Raw genomic sequence first — 17,753 nt, 5'->3', positions numbered from 1 at the left:
TAAAACTATGTGCCAATCTAAACACATCTTTGAGAGTAGCTCCTTATATTGCAGTAATACTCCTTAAGCAAATCAGCAGAAATTATTTCTTTCATGTTTCAATGCTTTCAATTCATCAAAAGATGAAGATATGCAAGAACAAAGTCTCAAATATACCCAGAACAGTCTCAAATAACCATACTGAACACACAGTTGCTTTACCATGGTTTCCTGCAGAAAAGCTGCACTGTGATTAACAACTTCTGTTGAAACAAACAGCACTTACATGAGAAAATCAAGCAATGTCTGTGCAACAGAGGAAAATGAAACCCTGAATAGTCTCAGTCAGATAATTTCATATACTCTTTAGACAAAATCATTACAGGAGTTCTTCAAGTTCATTTGACTTCAGCAGGTTTTGATCACACTATATTCCTTCCCTACTTGCCTTTCTTCCTTAGAGTGTCCAGTGCTCTCTAAAGAGCTGCATCATCTTTTTTCAGCTCTGATGACCTTTAGAGTCACTGAGATGAAGATGTGCCATTCTGAAATGCTGCAGAAAGAGTGGCCAAGAAATGCAGCAAGCTAAATTTTGCCACCTTGTAAAATACCCACTTCTCCAGCCTTCCACTGTGCCCTGTAAAGCTACGAAGAGCTGGATGTTCTAATTCAGCCAGAGCTACCCGTGGAGAGGTCAGTGTGGAGCTGCATCCCTCCAGAGCTGTGACATCCTGCTGAGGCACATATGGCTCTGGTTTTGTAGACTCAGTCACCCTCCCGAGGCAGAGGAAGGAGCTGGCAATGGCTCTGCCTCACCCCTTCAGCTTTTAAGCAGATAGAAAGTGGCCCATGGGGAGCAGGCCCAAGGGCTGCAGTTCATTCATGGGACAGCTCTGTCTGCCAGCCTGTAAACTCCTTATGTTAGAATGTATTTAAACTCTTGGAAGTTGAAACTGTAGCTTTAGCTGTGACCTTTACTGCACATAGTATGCGATCAGCACATAAACAAGTGGAGAGAGCCCCTTAAACACGTTCAGCTTCACAGAGGTGGCACAGCTGCCCAAGACGTGAAAGCTGAGCAAGCAAAAGCAGTTTCCACTGAGCAAGAACTTTAAGCCTCATGGAGACCTCTTTGTACTCTTAAGAGGTTAAATTACAAACTCCGCCCAGTCATGAAACAGCTCACAATATTATCTCACATGGGCTTCCCAAATCAACGTTCTCTATGTGCCACAGCTTCACTGAAACACTGCGCCAGATAATTTAATGCCAAATGTTCAATTAGTATTACAGACCCTGGCTCAGCTGCAGGGGCTTGACTGGGTGCTTAGAAGCCTACAATTTATATGGCATTTTATTTCTCATTCTTTGTACAGGCACAAACTTAGCAATATTTTGATTGGGTGCCTCTATAGCGTTAGTGATTTTCTTTGTTTCATATTATGAAAATAAAGCAAAATCAATAAACCTAAAATTACAAATATTTATGTAAGAAAAAGGATTTCAGTATAACAAATTTTGCCTCAAGCAGAGGGATCTCAAAATGCACATCAGATTATGACAGCTGTATGTTCATTCATTGAAGAAGAATATAAACAGTTTAAATTGAAACCTTCCTTTTTGTAAATAAGGAATAAGGGCTGCCACTCACATTCCAGGAGGAAGTACTTCAGTAGTACAGGACATTACCACTTCATTTGTTCTTCACAAGCCCTTTTCCAGGAACAATTGTCCCACTAGAAAAGCCCAAAGCCTTTCACAGCAGAGATGCCTTTTTAACTTTTCTTTCCCTGGCAGCTTCAGCTGTTACACAAGGCTGTGAATGGAGATGGCCAACTCTAGGGCATGGATGTTCTCTTCTCTTGATGCCATGACAGGAACCGAACCTTCTGCAGTGTGACAAACCAGACAACACCTTGGGGTAGGAATACCTGAAACCACTGCAGCAAGATTTGCCACACCATAAATGAAGTAGGAGGGAGACAGTGAGCACTGCATAGTCTGAGAGACAGATCCAGTAAACAGTCATGCACTTGTCTCAGTATCTGTGAGGATCAGCTCTCTGAATGGGGTAAAGAGCAGTTATTTGTCTTCATATTTAGGCCACCAGAAGATGAGTGTGTTAACAGGATGTCTGAATCCCTCTGCACTCATCATGGCTCTTGTGCAAATAAAAGGGAGAACATCACACAGTTATACTTGCTTAAGTATCTAAAGGGATGCTTTAGCTTTGCTTTTCAGGCATGCAGGTTAAGTATGGGCTTTCTGATAATCTCATCTCATATGGTTCATTTTTTCAGAATCAGGATGACCTAAGATCATGATTCTGAAAGCCCTGTAGTACCAATTATATTTGCATCAAATAGTGACATAGTTCTCTACTTACTTTAAATAGCTTATTAGAAATAATGCTGAATTTATGAAGCTATGGAACATTTAGCACCATTATAACTTCCTATAATGCATGAAACGTTGTCATTATAGAATATTTTTGTTCTTTCTCCTCCGTCCTCACATCCCTCATATGATTTTGAGGGTTCATTTACTTACTACTTCAGTGCTTTTCAAGCTAAATTTACTTCATTTAAAAGTACTGTTATTTCCAACAACTTTCAGTCCCTGTAATATCCAACACTTAATCCATCTGATGAGATTGTTTTTTAGCTAAGAAACGCACATCAGCAATGATGAAGATTTGACACTGAAACTCAGTTGATAGCTCTGTAGTTGAAGTTTTGCCTAGAACAGAGTAGAAAATACCACACTTGCAGTTACTTTATGTGAGGCTATTGACAGTAGAAGGTGATAAAAGATGAACTTTACTGGGTAAAGACAACAGTATCTGGTAGGATGTGCAGAAGCAGGCCTTTAACACTAGGCCATCCTTGTGCTTCAAGTATCACAAGTACTTGCAAGTATTCAGCACACAGATGCAGTTTGAGAATGTTCAGAAGCCTGTTATTGTGTTCAATCAAAAAAATTGCTGTTGATAAGGCATGGTCCTATTTGTCCTTTTTGTTGGCAGCATGCAAGACGACAGTTTAGAAACCTCAACTTCAATATCTCAGCTTCTGAGGGAGAGTTATTTAGCAGAAACTAAGCATCAAGGGAAGAGTGAAAGAAGCATATCAGAGCCAGTTTCTCATAATTTCCACTATGGCAATGCTTCTGGTGATTCAGATGAGGTAGCTGCCCAAGATGACCTTCCAGATCTCTCTGCCTTTTTGAGCCAAGAAGAGCTTGATGAAAGTGTAAACCTGGCAAGACAAGCCATTGGTCAGAATCCGCTGGAAACTAAACAGGATGAGCTTCAGGCACATTCACAGCACCCCCCAGATCAGCTGAACAACACGGGAAAACACAAACAAATGGCCCAGTCTACAGCTTTGAAAACATCAGACAATGGCCTGCACTCCAACTTTTGCCAGGAACATGTCAGAAACACAAAGGGGTCCAAAGGGAGCTCTCAAGATCTAAAGAAACACCACCTGCCTTCTGAATCAGAATCCAAAAAGGAATTCCTAAACAAGGCGGCAGATTTCATTGAGGAGCTCTCCTCACTTTTCAAAGCTCACAACTCTGAAAGAATAAGACCCCGAACATGCAAAAACTACAAGAGCAAAATTGATTCTAAGAATAAGTCTGCTCAAAAAGGTAGCTCTGGCCTGTCTCTCACAGCAGAAAACAGAGAAAGGCTTTCCATTCCAACACGTCAAGACTTGGAAAACAAAGCAGAGAAAACATTTGAACAAACAGATGATCAACAGGCTGCAAACCTGGAATCTATCAGTCAATTAACAAGTGCAGAGCTGAAAACAGAGTCAGAATCTGCATCTGTATATTCTGATGAGCCCATTGGACAACCACCACGCTTTACTCAAAAATTGAAGAGCAGGGAAGTTCCTGAAGGATCCAAAGTGCAATTGGACTGCATTGTGGTAGGAATCCCAGCACCTGAAGTCAGGTAAACATATTCTGCACTTGTCATTTTGTATTTCTGTCATGGTAGGTGTGTGCAGGCAGGAAATACGTTGTTTGGGAAGAATATTATTTCTACTATGCTTCATGTCTAAACTCACTGCTTTAATTAACAGTTTTGAGGCATTCCCTTGGTGGAGCTTATGCCATTACAAATGTTGTATTGTGTTCAGCCCTTAAACTTGTAGAGGAGTCTGACTAAAATAGAAAACAGTGCCAGAAATTCAGGGGTTTTTTACAGAAAACAAACAGGAAATATCATCATCCCCTAGATATTTGCAACACTCTCTGAACACTTCTCTTGCTTATAAAGGCTTTGAGACTTATTTCTCCAGGCATTTGCCTTGATAAATCCTTTAGATAATAAAAATGTCAGTAGGATCCCTGGACACGAGAAATATTTTTTCCCCTTTCATCATTCATAGCTTATAATGCAAAGACAACAAGTGAAATCATCTTCTCTTATGTATCTGGACCTGTACACAAACTCAATCTGGCTTTCTTTGTATTCAGAACAGGTGAACACTGAATTGATTGTTTATAGACCGTACTCCAACACACAATGTTCAGTTTAGGTATTTCTCCAGAAGGCCACAACACTGTCCTTATACCAGCAGTCATGTTCGTGCTGTTGACATGCTTAAAAGTGACAAGGTGTTCATGCCATCCAAGTTTAGGTGTTTAACTAAAGTTCTAAGTCAGAATTAGAAGCTGATACTATAAAGTCACAGAACCCTCGCAAGGGCAGATTGGAGAACCCAGGAATGATGGCTCATCCTACAGAGTATCAAGGGATGACCAGAATGCCTGTACACCCAATTCAGGAATCACTTGATTCCACAGAAATGGATGACAGATATCTTTATAACTTGGGTTAATTTTTGTCCCAACAAAACTGAAGCTTTTTAACTGAAATTTCTATTGCAACATTTGATTTTGTTCATTTTGATTAATTAAATAAGCTACTTATGTGAATGCCATTCAATACAGGAGCTGCTACACTTCTATAGAATAAGCATCCATCAGATATAGGAAATTAGGGACAGGGAGAAAGAAGTCCCCTAGGGAAAATTAGTCCCAAGCTCAAGAAAAAGATCAGGCTCAGCTTCCGGTTTCCCAATTTAAACTAAAAAATAGAAGGTAAGTCACAAGGGAGGAACTCTGAACTCTCTCTCCCTTGTGTTTGTGTGTGTATGTACGTGCTATATTAAGGAGAAAGCTGGGAATGTTAGTTCCTTGAACAGTTTTCTGATCATAATTATTTATTAACAAAACTTTGTCATGTTCATCCAAGATTCTTTCAACTCCACCAATGTGTAGAAGTAACACTAAGAGGGTGTAAAAATTGTCACTTGACTGAGTGATAAATATTCACATGCTTCCAGTGATCGTGGCCTTGTTAGTCACTGCTACAGCACAAGGAAACCAGAAAACAGAATGTACTTTGGGGTTTGTGTTCCATTAATCATGAGGACCAGAAGAACACAGTATTTTTTCCCTAAAAATAATCCCTATCTTTGATCTGCTGTGCAAAGCTTCCAAAAGAGTGAAGGAGGCATCCTGTTGACCATAGTTGTGGAACTGTGAGCAGAACTGTGCTCAGAACTGGCAAACGTCTTGCTTGGAGGATAAGAGTTTTCCAAAGTTTATGGTGAGTTAGTTCAATGTCTGTGGAGCTGTGCAAGGAGAGAAGGATTCTAATAGGTAGGTAAGAGAAATTAAAAAATCAGCACTCCCAGGAAAGGACTGACTGGCAAGGTAGCAACTGATGAAAGAAAGCTTAATGACCTTTGACTTAAAATGGACTTCCTAACCACAGAAAGGGATCCCAAGTGACTTATAAATGCATATATTAAATACAATTACGAAGCGGAAGTTGTACTGTGGGACCAAGAGCATTGTGAAACAAGAACAAGATTCAGCAAGCTCTGTAGCGTAGTTAATCAGTCAACACTAGGAGCAATCCCATGGTTAAACTGATGTAATGGGGATTATAAGAGAGAAATTAGAGACAGGATATTTAGAAAGAAGCTGATCACAGGGATAGAAAGGACTGGAAAATATGAAGGGCAGATACCACGTTTGAAAGCAAGATAGTACTAAACCAAACTGATGTTAAAGATGGTGTAAATGACATTCATGATGGATCAGGGTCAAAATACCATTTTGATTACTTATCAAATTACCAAATCATGGCAGTGATAAAGCATTACAGGTGTGGTAGGCAACTGTCAAGCATGAGGGCTCACTGAGGGACAGAAAACTGGATGGTGGAGCCAGAGAAGAATGAAGAACAGATTTGAAATACCAGTATATGGAAAGCTAAGTCCTCTTGGCTGAATACAGGAAGACCTGTCCAACTGCTTTGTAAGGTAACTTAAGCCTTAACGTAAGAAGCCCACAACTCAGAGGAAGCTCATGAAGCCAACCTATCTAGAATTTTGGGTGAAAAGTTACCCATTTTTCAGTATCATCAGCTGAATGCAGTGTCACAGAAGAGACAAGGACTGAAACCACAGGATGTGTGCTTCCAGCTAGCTCAAACCTTAGCTCACTATTAAAGAGCACTACTTCATTTACTGCTGATTGCTTTACTCTGTACTGCGGGTTAGAAATAAGCCTTTGAGAGAAATGTGTAGCTTATTTCCAAAGTGTTTGATGACCTCCTTCTCAAGCTCCCTTCTACAGCTCCATTTCTGTATGAGTAATGGTAGGTGTGACATTCACTCCTCCCTGTGAGGAGAGCACTCCTTTTTCCCTCAAGTTCAGAGGTGCCTACATTTTTCCAAACTGCTTGGCACATCACTCCTCGGTTAATTTTACTGATGAATCACATTGCATGGTTTGGCATACACAGCTATCCTGGAAGTGTCATGAGGATTTAATGTTCTAAAAACAGGCTGTATGTCATAAGGTTTCCATGAAAACATTCTTTAACATAGGCATACAAAGCTCAAAAGGTGCATTTTATGCTGCTTTGCTTGAGGAGACCAGACCTGTGACTAATCACAGATTTTTAGAAACTCCGAAGCTATGCAAGGTTAATCAGGATTTTTCTCCCTGGCTGCCAATGAAAGCATTTCTCTGTTTTAGTGCTCAAAGTCTAGAGCCAAACTTCTCTTACATGCAACTCCAGTCAAGTCAATGGATTAAGATCTAGGATGAATTTGGCACAGGGGATGACACTGCCTTAATGTGAACCTCCCTTGCATGAGGAAGCTATCGTTGCAATCCATGGCAGGAATGAAATGTCAGTGACAGAGAGTATTGCTACTTCAGTCATGCCACATATCTCAATGTCAGAACTCCCCCTGGAACTGACATTTCATTGCTACCACGTACAATGTTTTCACAGTAAGTATAAAATCAAATGTTAATAAGCAAGGAGTAGATATGGCCATACCAAAGTTTTCCATGAAGCTTAACTTCACAGGAGACAACTGGTTTTGATTTATAAGCATTACAGAGGGACAACATTCACACAACATGCTCCTTTTTTCAACTTAATCTCAAAATACTTGAACATTATGCTGAAAATACTGACTACAGAACACACTGCATAGAGAACTAAACACAGGTTTGAAACAGGAGATTATTCCTGAAGTTTTAAATCTGCAAATTTGCTGCAAATCTGCTGCAAATTTGGGACTAACCAAAGAAAAAAATAACTGCAAAGAAAACAATTAACTCAATCCTGCTTCACTCTTTGAGTCTACTAAAGGAATATATTGCTTATATACTAATAAAAGAAACATAAAAATTAGCTTACATGGTGTTTTTAAATTTGCTTGTAGGAAAATTAAATTGTACCTCACAAAAGCATGTGATACAGACGTATCTCTGCACAAACAAAACAGGTGAATTGGAAAAGCTGATCAGTAACACAATGAGTTCTACCTTAACAGCAGTTGTATCAGAGCATTTTGTGTGATGTGTTTTGCTCGATGTGCCACTTCAGTAAGGAAACACATTTAAGTGGACACGAAAATATAATATCGCTGTACTATGCAAGTTATTTTAATGTTCTGAAAAGATGCTGCTGAAAATGAAATCAAATTCTAGAACATGGGTATTCTCTTTAATCCTTATTCATATCTGCTAAGGCTAACATGCTAAAACAAGGCTACAATATAAGGAAGAGGCACGGGGTAGGTATATAAAAAGACATGAGTAAGTGCCATGACTCATGTCCTAAAGTACACAGTTGTCTACATGAATTGCACACCTAAAAGGCAACTTGTACATTCATATACCAAATTTGTGCCTGTACTCACACAACTGCATGAACCATCTCTCCTGATAACGTGACCATTTTCAGTTATCACCAACTGCAGATCTTGAGAACAACAGTAGAATAAACCATATTGTAGATAGAATTTTTTATATTTCTCCTTTCAGTCTTGCAGGAATCCTATATAATTCCCTCATCTAGAATTTGAAAAGGCACTAATAATTGTCAAAGGACATTTTCAATCAACCCAGTAATGCACATTACCATACCTCTCCCTTGGGACTGCTAAACATGTCCTCTGCTTGCTCCTGGTAGCGTTGTTCATCTATCCCAGGCACTGGATGTTTGTGTTCCGGATGCCAGCTACGAGCTATGGTGTCTGTCCCTACATGTGTGCAAGGACAGCACTGAACAGAAAAGAGAATGTGATACTTCCGGGAAACCAGTCAAAAAAAAATCCCTTTGTATCCAAGTATTAGTGGGGGAAACTCCAGATCTGGGCAAGCCATTATGGGCAAAGTTTAAAATAGATGTAGCTGTTCCTTCTATTTGAAGAGGTTTTGTTTTAGAGGTTCTGACAGGACTATGACAGAATATGAATACTAAAAGTCAATCAGAAGAAGTTAGATAATTATTTTTAAAGGAAATGTATTTTGAATGGAAGCACAAACCAACAGTTTAAAAATAAAGATAACATAAATAAAAAGTAATATTTTCAAAATAAATGTTAGCAAGGAACCATACATTCTAATCTATGGAAAACAATGGTAATGGTACTGTGATCATGAAATCCTTTAAGGGAAAGGTAGTTTATAAGTAATGATTTAAGACCAGTGATTTCACATTTTTAAAACTATTTTTAAGTGCTGCTTCATGCCTTGGGAGAGAAGTTAAAGAGGAGGGTTACACACTCCAGAGCAATAAGTAAATATACACACATGCATACATTCACTCTGTTCTTACACCCTCCCCTCGGTGTCTGCTTTTGGCCACTGTCAGGAGAGCATGCTGGGTTAGGCAGATCTGTAATCTGAGCCAGAACACCCAGGGAGTTCTTCCTTATCCTTCCACATGTGCCGGCTCACCTGGCATCCTTGGATATGTGCTGCTGTTACTGCTCCCTTTTGTATGAGCACAGCTGGCTCTCCAATTTCCAAAGGGGCTGCATGCTCTATGGGCTTGGTTAGTGGCCAGAATTCTGTTTGCATGCTTAAGAAGTTCCACCGGGCTTTGAGAAGGAGCATGAATGGCTGCTGAAAGCTAGCTGGAGTAAAGTGCAGTCCTAGGCAGTGTCTACTGACAGAACATAGCTCAGGGCATCTCTGGTGTGAATGAAACACAGGGAATACCCTGTCAGCTTTGAGAAAGCCACGTTGGATGGCTTGGACTGAGGGGCACAAATAGGGCCTGGTCTTCTGCTTAGCTACAGAATCAGCATTTAAGTGCTAGATCTGTACTCCTTCATACCTCAGAGACCCCTTGAGGCTCCTTTCTCAATTCTATATTATACTTCTGTTATATTCTGGGTTTCTGTTGGTATGGACTGTTCAGAGAGTTTTTCTTTTTCAATATATTTGGGGTTTTCTTCATGCTTAATTTGTAGCACAAACTGTTGTTAAAAAGTTGTGCAATTGAGCGGTCAAACAAATTTATTTATTCATGCTTTTCCAAAATATCTGAGATGGAAATGTATTGAAGTACCTTATAGTGTTAGACAGAAAATACTAATTATTACAATTTATTACTTAAAAACCTATCCTTATACTTTCCATAACAATCATATTTTCTGCAGTACCACTCAAATGTTGGCAGGTTCTTTTACCAAGTTACCATATAAGATGGATGAAACAATTAATATTTTTTTTTAATCAATTGAATAAAAAATAAGTATGACAGCCACCACCCTCACATGCAGAAGATGCATTAGCTAATCACATGTAATTAAGAAAGTCACAGTAAGAAAACTAAAATATTTTTGTGACATTTAATATCTATCTATCCATCTATCTTTATGAGAAAAGTTACAGTGAAAATGAATGCACTTAAGTTTGGCTTTTCAAATTTAGCTAGTTATCTATAATTACAGGTATTTCTGAGTATTATCTCAAACATTTAACTCTGGATCTTGATACACAGTGCTGCTTCTTCTTCATAAAGCCTAGATTTAATTTGACTCTGTTTCTGCAGACCCACCTGCTTTTTATGCTTCTGTTCTGCCTTGGAACAAGCAAGAGCCATGGGCCTGCTCTCCCCTCCTACCAGCTCTGAGTGAGCTGGTGGTTACTGCCAGTAACATCCTATAGAGCTGTCTGTGAAGGTGCTGCTTTTCCTTTTGTGTGCATTCCTGCATTTTCCACTGAAACAACCCTTCTAAATACTGAGGGACTTAGGAATGCCTGAGATAGGAGTGTGAAAGCTCTCAAGAGCCCAGTAGATTCTTGGCTATGCAGCAGTGTTTAAAGAGGAACACAGCAATATCGTGCAGAAAAGAATTGCTGGTGCAGCTGTCTCACTGGCTGTTTCTGTATGGAAGTACCTCTGTATTGTAATAGATCAACTTTCTTACCTCAAGATAGACTTATGCCATTTTCTATAAAAAACAGATTGTGTTAAGTATATGACAAAATAAAGACAAAATTCAGTCACATTTTGAATTAACATGAACTTAGGAAACACAAGTTTGGGGGAAATTTGTTAACTTAGGGCTGGGTTTTTTTGCTGCACTTTAAGCCACTACACAGATCTGATTGTACCTAAAGAGAAAATCAGAGCTGGATTGACAGTGTTCCAAATTTAGAGCTCTTTTACTCTTTATTGAATATTATGAAAATCATCAATATTTTATTCCTATGACTGTTGATTCAATACTTGCCTGCAGTACTCTGTCAGAATCTTCAGGCTAAACATACCAATTTTATCATCAGAAAGACTTCAAACATTATCATCCTAGTTATCAAGTCGTTTGCATTGAAAAACAATTTCTTTTTGCCTTGTAGGTGGTACTGTGAAGGCAAGGAGCTTGAAAACTCACCAGACATTCAAATTATCCAGGCAGGTGATCGACACTCTTTGATTATTGTTGAAGCTTTTGAGGAGGACACAGGGCGCTACTCGTGCTTTGCTTCCAACATCTATGGAACAGACTCCACTTCTGCAGAGATTTACATAGAAGGTACTCTTAGAAGTGCTGCAGAAACTGATCGTTGAAATTGTCATATGGGATTAAGATACAATTATGTATCTTGCTTGCTAACTGTCATTGTTTTGTCCCAAAAAATATATAGCAGGAGTCAACACTTTTCATCATTACTAATACCTTTATTATTTTCCTGTAAAACACTCTTCAGACAAGGGACCAGCACTTACATGTAATTTGTGTTACCTCCCAGAGATTTTATATATCTCACTGCAAGTCAAAAATATTCCAATTCTGAAGCCACCTTGTATTTTTTGTATGTGGAACTCTACAGAAGTATAAGAAACTAAAATTTGTGTCTAATTCTTATTCTTCCTTTTCCCTACAGTCATTATTACAAATTGAATGTAGGACAGCTTCATCTTAACCCTTTATTGGGACCTTGTAACCAAAATAAATATGCCATCAATTTGACGTTCTCCTTGCCCAGTAGATGCTGTAAATCAAACAGAAGATATATCTGCAGATTTAGGTGTCTTTTCTTTCTCCTTACTATATCTAAGAGTGATCTATTTATTATATTTGTCTTTAACACTTTCTTGGATAAGATTTTAGATTGAATCCATTATTGTGCTAGCAGGACTGTAAACTTAAAATAAACACATAGGATTTTTTTTCTATTTCTCTCAGAGAAATATGCTATGAGCACCATCACTGACCACAGTGGGACCATTCATAAATTAAAGCACTGCCCTAAAGGTGAATTTCGTTCTGCTGTTATTCTTCTTTCCTGTCTCTAATCTGACAGTGAAAGGACGAATCCTTTTTTAGTATCTGCACTGCCCCTGACATTAATGGGAGATGTCTGTGCTTGGCAGGGATTTATAAGTTCTTGAAACAGGGGCCAAGGTCTGCTTTTACCCAACTCAGTGGATGCTGGATGGGAGCCATGGCTGATGGAGATGCTCACTGGCAGGAACTGCAGAGAAAATGCAAATTCCAAGCACAGTGAAGGCTGAATCAGAAGTGTAAAATGTCTCAGTAACTGACAGCTGTTAGTAAACCGAGCTAGTATCTTCTCCATACTGTGCTACAAGGCACTAGCTGGAGAATAATAGCTGTGATTCCAGGTCTCTCTCTTTTTTCTTTTAATCTGATAGTATCAGGCATCTGAGAGAAGAAAACTCTCACTTGATTCACAACACCAAATATGGATTAAATCATAGAGGAATTTTAAAAAGAACCAAGGAACACCCAGATATTCATTCACTCTTGGATGTTGTTTTCCTTACTTCAGTTGCACCTCCTCCCAAATCTGCCTTATCTCAACAGCAGTTCTGTATCTTGCACAGTATGGAATGCTGGTTCATTTCCCCTGCAGTGTGATCTTTTGTCTTGGCATAGCTTTATAATACATATCCATAGAGTGGTCTAGAAGAAATCCAAATAAAGGTTTGTATCATTCATAGAGAAACTCCAAAAACCCCTCTGCTAAATGATTTTTTTTTCATAGGCATCTCTTCTTCTGACTCTGAAGGTGAAATCATCAAAGACGAAATGGATCAGTAAGTTTAAAATCAATTACATCATCTGTATTTCTTACAGTCAAAAAACCCACAAGTGCAGACATTTCAGTTTGCAGCTTCCAACACTTTATTATTCTGTTTAGGATTTGTTGGGATTGGTTGGGTTGAATTTTGTGTGCTCGTTTGTTTACTTTACAGATGGAACAAACACACATTTGTTTGCTTGTGAGTCCTCAACTTTAGATTAAGAAATGAAATTTTAGTATTAAATATTAATATAAGAAGATGTTACCATAAAGACTGAAATTCTAAAATGAATTTACTAAAACAAAAACCATTTGCCTAGATCCAACTTAAATGCTGATTTAAGTGTCTGACTTGGACAAACAATGTAGTCCCATTTCTCACATGAAAATACATAAGGTTTTTGGCAGAATATAGGTAGAGACTGATTATTTAGATTTAAGATAAAGAAATTAATAGACATGTACTAGAGTGAACTGAAACGATGGTATAAAAGACTACTTAATTAAAAAAAGAAAAAATGTCAGATGTAATCTGGTATCTGGGAAATATTTATTTATTTTTCCTAAATGAAATCCATTCCCTGATAATTTAGACCCTGATCCAATGCTGTTAAAATTCTTTCAGAATTAAAGTCCTTCTATTAATTAGAAAGTAAGTCAGACTGGTTAAAAGCTAAACTACTCAGTCTTTTATTTTGAAATCCTTTGTATGTACAGATTCAACATCAAAAGCAACCAGTGCTTTATAGAAGAGGCCTTAATCAGACAGTCTTATGCACCCTGTTGGTTTTTTCCCATCACTAAGGAGAATTGTACTCATTACAAATGTCAGTTTTTAAAATGCAAATAGAAGATATTTGCAATGTATTTGACTGAAGACCTCAGGCTGACAGCAAAACCTGTTGTATGTAATTTAAACTTCAAAGTCATAAAGTACTCCAGATTGAATTGGTTTATGGACTTTGGTAAATGTTAGGATTTTTATAAAACTGAAGATCAAGAAGGTCTCAAACTTGGGATGTACTGCTAATTGTTTTAGGATGAATTGTGACGTTTTCCATTCTAGCTCAGACTTGTCCAAGTGTCACAAGCATTTTTTTTCACATTCATCTCATTAGGTGTCAATGTAGGGTTGACCATGATCCTGATCACTTGATGGCATCTTTAAATCACTTACCTCATTAAGCTGTGAGGTAATTTTTTTCTCAGAATGCTGCTTTGACATCATAGTAGGATGTCCTCAAATAATCACATTACGAAAGACCAGGTTTGGGTATGATAAGTGTGTCTTCATTTTTGCTTGGCTTCTAGTTGTCATCACATGAATCTGAACACTTGTAACTGAAGGGAGTTAATATGAGAACAGCTGCTAAAATAAATTCAAAAGAGAAATCAGTGATCAAAATAGTTGTATCTTCACTCTGAGTAATGCTTTTTCTGTTTTGAAGGCTAGCTTTCCTGGAGGGACCTCAAACTGAATAAAAAGACCAGCTCTTCACTGTCTGCATTATTCCACCTAGCAATAAAATTTAAAAGGGTCAACTCTTACATTTCCATATATAAACAACCACAAAGTGAAGAGGTGTCAATCTCTAGCAAAGTTGATGATAGAAACTTTGATATGTTGGTCAGAAAGCATGTTTCTTTTTTATTTTTCAGCAATTAATTTTTGAATATGTATCCAAGCAAACCATAGTATTTTCATTACCTCATAGGCCCACTCTTCACAGAATAGAAACTAGCAGTGTCCTCTGTGAAACTAGCACTGCTTTCTCATGCTACTCTCAGCTGGTAACAGCCACAATTGCATTGATCCAGGCCATTTATTGCACTTGGTGTGGCTGAACTAAGTATGAGATATTAGAGTGGCCAGATATGCTGGGTGACTTACAAAGTGCAGTTTTACTTAGGAGGAGTACATATCAGCTTAGGTCAAGAGGAACTCAATCCCAGAAGTGAGGCTGAGGTTGACATGTAACTGAGACAGACATAACTTAGGGGCACACACAGAGCTCTAGTTTCAAGTTAGAGAACTTGTTCTTGGTTAATATTTCACAGCAAACCAAAGCCAGCTAACACCTCCGTGAATGCAGCATCTCCTGCTGTCAGAACCGCAACCAAGCATCAAGAAACCTCCAAGACACCATCAGCTGTGGTTCAGCCTGTGTCTGTACCTGTCCAGGCTGTGTCAACACCAGTTAGCCAGGTAGGTGGGACAATATGGTGAATTTCAAGGACTAAAAGCAAGCTCTTAAAAAAAGTGTTTCTTCTGCAGTTTGTGACTGAGAACCCCAAATTTTCTGGCATTTGCTTTGCTGTTGAACTTCAGCTTTGAGCCTCACAGCCATACAGTCCACAGAGGAATGGCCCTGCCTCCAAGGCAACCTGGAGCACCTGCCCAAGGGCAGGGCGCCTTCCTTCCCCAGCTGCAGAGGAGCAGGAGGAGCAGGTGGCTCAGCTACCACTGGGAATTAATGTGCCTTCCAGCAGCTCAGAGACGGAAAGGGCACCTGGATGTGTGAGTCACCTTCCCGGCCTCTCCTCATCGCAGACTGGTTCATCCACTTTCCAGCCCAGCACATTTTCCTCTCCCTCACTACAGAACTCACTTGAAATCTTTTCCTTTCAATGAAACTCATTTTAAGCTGAATCGTTTCACTACTATGTTTACTTTATATGTAGATAAGTTGTTTGCCACATAACATTTTACTATCCACATCAAAGAGTTTCTAATTAACATTACCATGCATTTGGAATCGTTTTTGTTGCAAACTGTCAGCATGTTCACAGCTGTGAATTCTTTCCTGATAGGAAAGAGGAGCCATACTTACTTAAACTGAAAAGTTCACGAGTTTCTGAATTTCTCACTTTACAGTGCCTTTTCAAAGTTTACAGCCCGGAATTAGGTGGTAACCAATAAACAGATACTGAACAGCTGAAGTAATGCACGTTTACTTTTGATTACAATGAGAATAGAACTAAGCCCCTGCAACACTTTGCCATTTTGAGAGAAGATGCTTAAGGGTAATAGTTACCTCAAATATACCTCAAATAGTTACCTCAAAAATCACTACTTTAAAATTTTGTTGGCTTATAAGGCACCATCTATGTAATTTGAATGTTTCCGGAGACACTGAATCATTAATTCTGCTGTTCTGGGGCAACTCCTCTTACACTAAAATAAAAAACTATATTAAATACTCAAGCTATATAACAAAGTTTTCCAGGAGGAGAACAATTCCATTCTGTTTTCACTGAGTAGGATCAATAGGTTGATATCCCACCTCTGTATATGGTCTGGTTTTGGCAAAGGAGAAGAATTATAGTACCAGTCACAGACGTGACTCGACTTAACATTTCCTTTTTAACATCAATACCTATTTTGTAAGTAAGAATTTTTAAAAGAAGACTATGACCAAGCAGACAACATATATTTGCCTTACTAAAGTATTAAGAAAAGATGTTCCAATACACTGCAGTAAAGCTTTTCTTGCCATGATTAACTGAGTAAGGCAATAAAGTACTAAAAGCATTTTTGTTGTTATCCCATCCAGGAAGATCAACAGCAGTTGTCCACAATAGAATTTCTGTTCATTGCATTAAGTATTTTGCTTTGGACTTCATCCACCAAAATCTCTTTTATGTCATTCCAAAAGCACATTTCTCCTGTATATGAAAAAATAACATCTGTACACCTAAACATCATCTTGTGATGTTTTGCAATCTACAGGCTCAAAGCCCCACTAACTATTTGCAAGGACTGGATGGAAGACCTATAATTGCTGCTCCTGTATTTACAAAGGTAATCTATTCTATGACATATTTGAAAAGTAGAGGTCAGATAACTAAAGAGAGATAATTAAAAATTAGCTCTCAAAAAAAAAAGGCAAAAAAATCCTTTTCTTAAGCCATTCACAGGTTTAAGTGGCTTTATTAATAAATCTTACTGAAATCAGTATTATTTCCAGACCATTAAGACATTTACTGACTGTCTATTCATTTTCTCTATTAGATGTTACAGGATATTTCAGCTTCTGAGGGGCAGCTTGTTGTTTTTGAATGTCGGGTGAAAGGAGCTCCTTCCCCAAAGGTTGAATGGTATAGAGAAGGAACACTGATAGAAGACTCTCCAGATTTTAGGATATTACAGAAAAGTATGTTTCTTGTGTTAAAACATTGTGTCTAATAAAATATAGGCAAGCAACAAAATTGCTAACATAGCAACAGTGTGAATTTCTTATTACAACTGTAATTTTAATTTTCAAACACAGAACATCTGCAACTTTCTCAAAGTCACTGAAATGCTAAAATTGTGGAAATTCAACAGAAATTCCTTAAATACCACACTAAACTAAACCTAAATGAAACAATAGTTCATCATAACTTGATTTCATGTGGGTCAGAGTTTCATAAATTGTCTTCAAGACACAATAAAGTTGTGCCAATACTGAAAATAAAACCCAGCTACTTGGAGAATTTATTTCCTATTTCTAAGTTCCCAACAGTGTTCATAAGTGTTCATATTGTTCAGTGGCTTTGACATACCATTGAGTATAAGGCCTGGCTGTCTTCACTACCCCTTAAACAGAAAATTGGATCAAAAAGAGTACTCCATCATATTAAGAAGGTCAAATTTTTTATTTAGTGCTTAAGAAAACAGAAATCTTGGCAAAAGTAACTATATTCAATCTAATAATTCTGCTCTTCTTCCCTGTAGAACCACGATCTATGGCTGAACCAGGTGAGGATCATCAAAAGGCTCATCATTTTTTCATTGCATAAATGTGGTGATTTAACCTCACAAAATATTAATTATTAAAACTTCATTATTTAATTGACATAATTTCTTCTTTTCCCCATGTTCTATAGCTACTAAT

At 38.2% G+C, this 17,753-nt stretch overlaps 2 protein-coding genes across 6 annotated transcripts in view; one reads left to right on the top strand and one right to left on the bottom strand.

Annotated features, from left to right (window-relative positions):
• MYPN (myopalladin) overlaps positions 1 to 17,753 on the top strand; it is a 67,294-nt gene that overhangs the window by 21,637 nt on the left and 27,904 nt on the right. For both annotated transcript variants that reach the window (XM_069019025.1, XM_069019026.1), the window contains exons 2-8: positions 3,005 to 3,943; positions 11,185 to 11,360; positions 12,838 to 12,889; positions 14,935 to 15,082; positions 16,607 to 16,678; positions 16,889 to 17,030; positions 17,594 to 17,617. In XM_069019025.1, coding sequence (XP_068875126.1) covers positions 3,006 to 3,943; positions 11,185 to 11,360; positions 12,838 to 12,889; positions 14,935 to 15,082; positions 16,607 to 16,678; positions 16,889 to 17,030; positions 17,594 to 17,617 — 1,552 coding nt within the window. In that variant the 5' untranslated portion in view covers position 3,005. The remainder of the gene's footprint in view (positions 1 to 3,004; positions 3,944 to 11,184; positions 11,361 to 12,837; positions 12,890 to 14,934; positions 15,083 to 16,606; positions 16,679 to 16,888; positions 17,031 to 17,593; positions 17,618 to 17,753) is intronic.
• ATOH7 (atonal bHLH transcription factor 7) overlaps positions 10,264 to 17,753 on the bottom strand; it is a 51,269-nt gene continuing 43,779 nt past the window's right edge. For 2 of the 4 annotated variants that reach the window (XR_011151610.1, XR_011151608.1), the window contains exons 2-3: positions 14,054 to 14,242; positions 11,511 to 12,755 (exon numbers count right to left, since the gene is read on the bottom strand). The gene's annotated coding sequence lies outside the window, so the exon portion shown is untranslated. Of the gene's footprint in view, positions 10,779 to 11,219; positions 11,340 to 11,510; positions 12,756 to 14,053; positions 14,246 to 17,753 lie in introns of those variants that run through there. The other 2 variants (XR_011151609.1, XR_011151611.1) reach the window with 2 other exon arrangements.

Source organism: Aphelocoma coerulescens, chromosome 6 (assembly GCF_041296385.1).
Source record: "Aphelocoma coerulescens isolate FSJ_1873_10779 chromosome 6, UR_Acoe_1.0, whole genome shotgun sequence".
NCBI classification, from domain to species: Eukaryota; Metazoa; Chordata; class Aves; order Passeriformes; family Corvidae; genus Aphelocoma; species Aphelocoma coerulescens.
The sequence above is the reverse complement of the archived record's forward strand: the minus strand, read 5'-3'. Positions and strand labels throughout refer to the sequence as shown.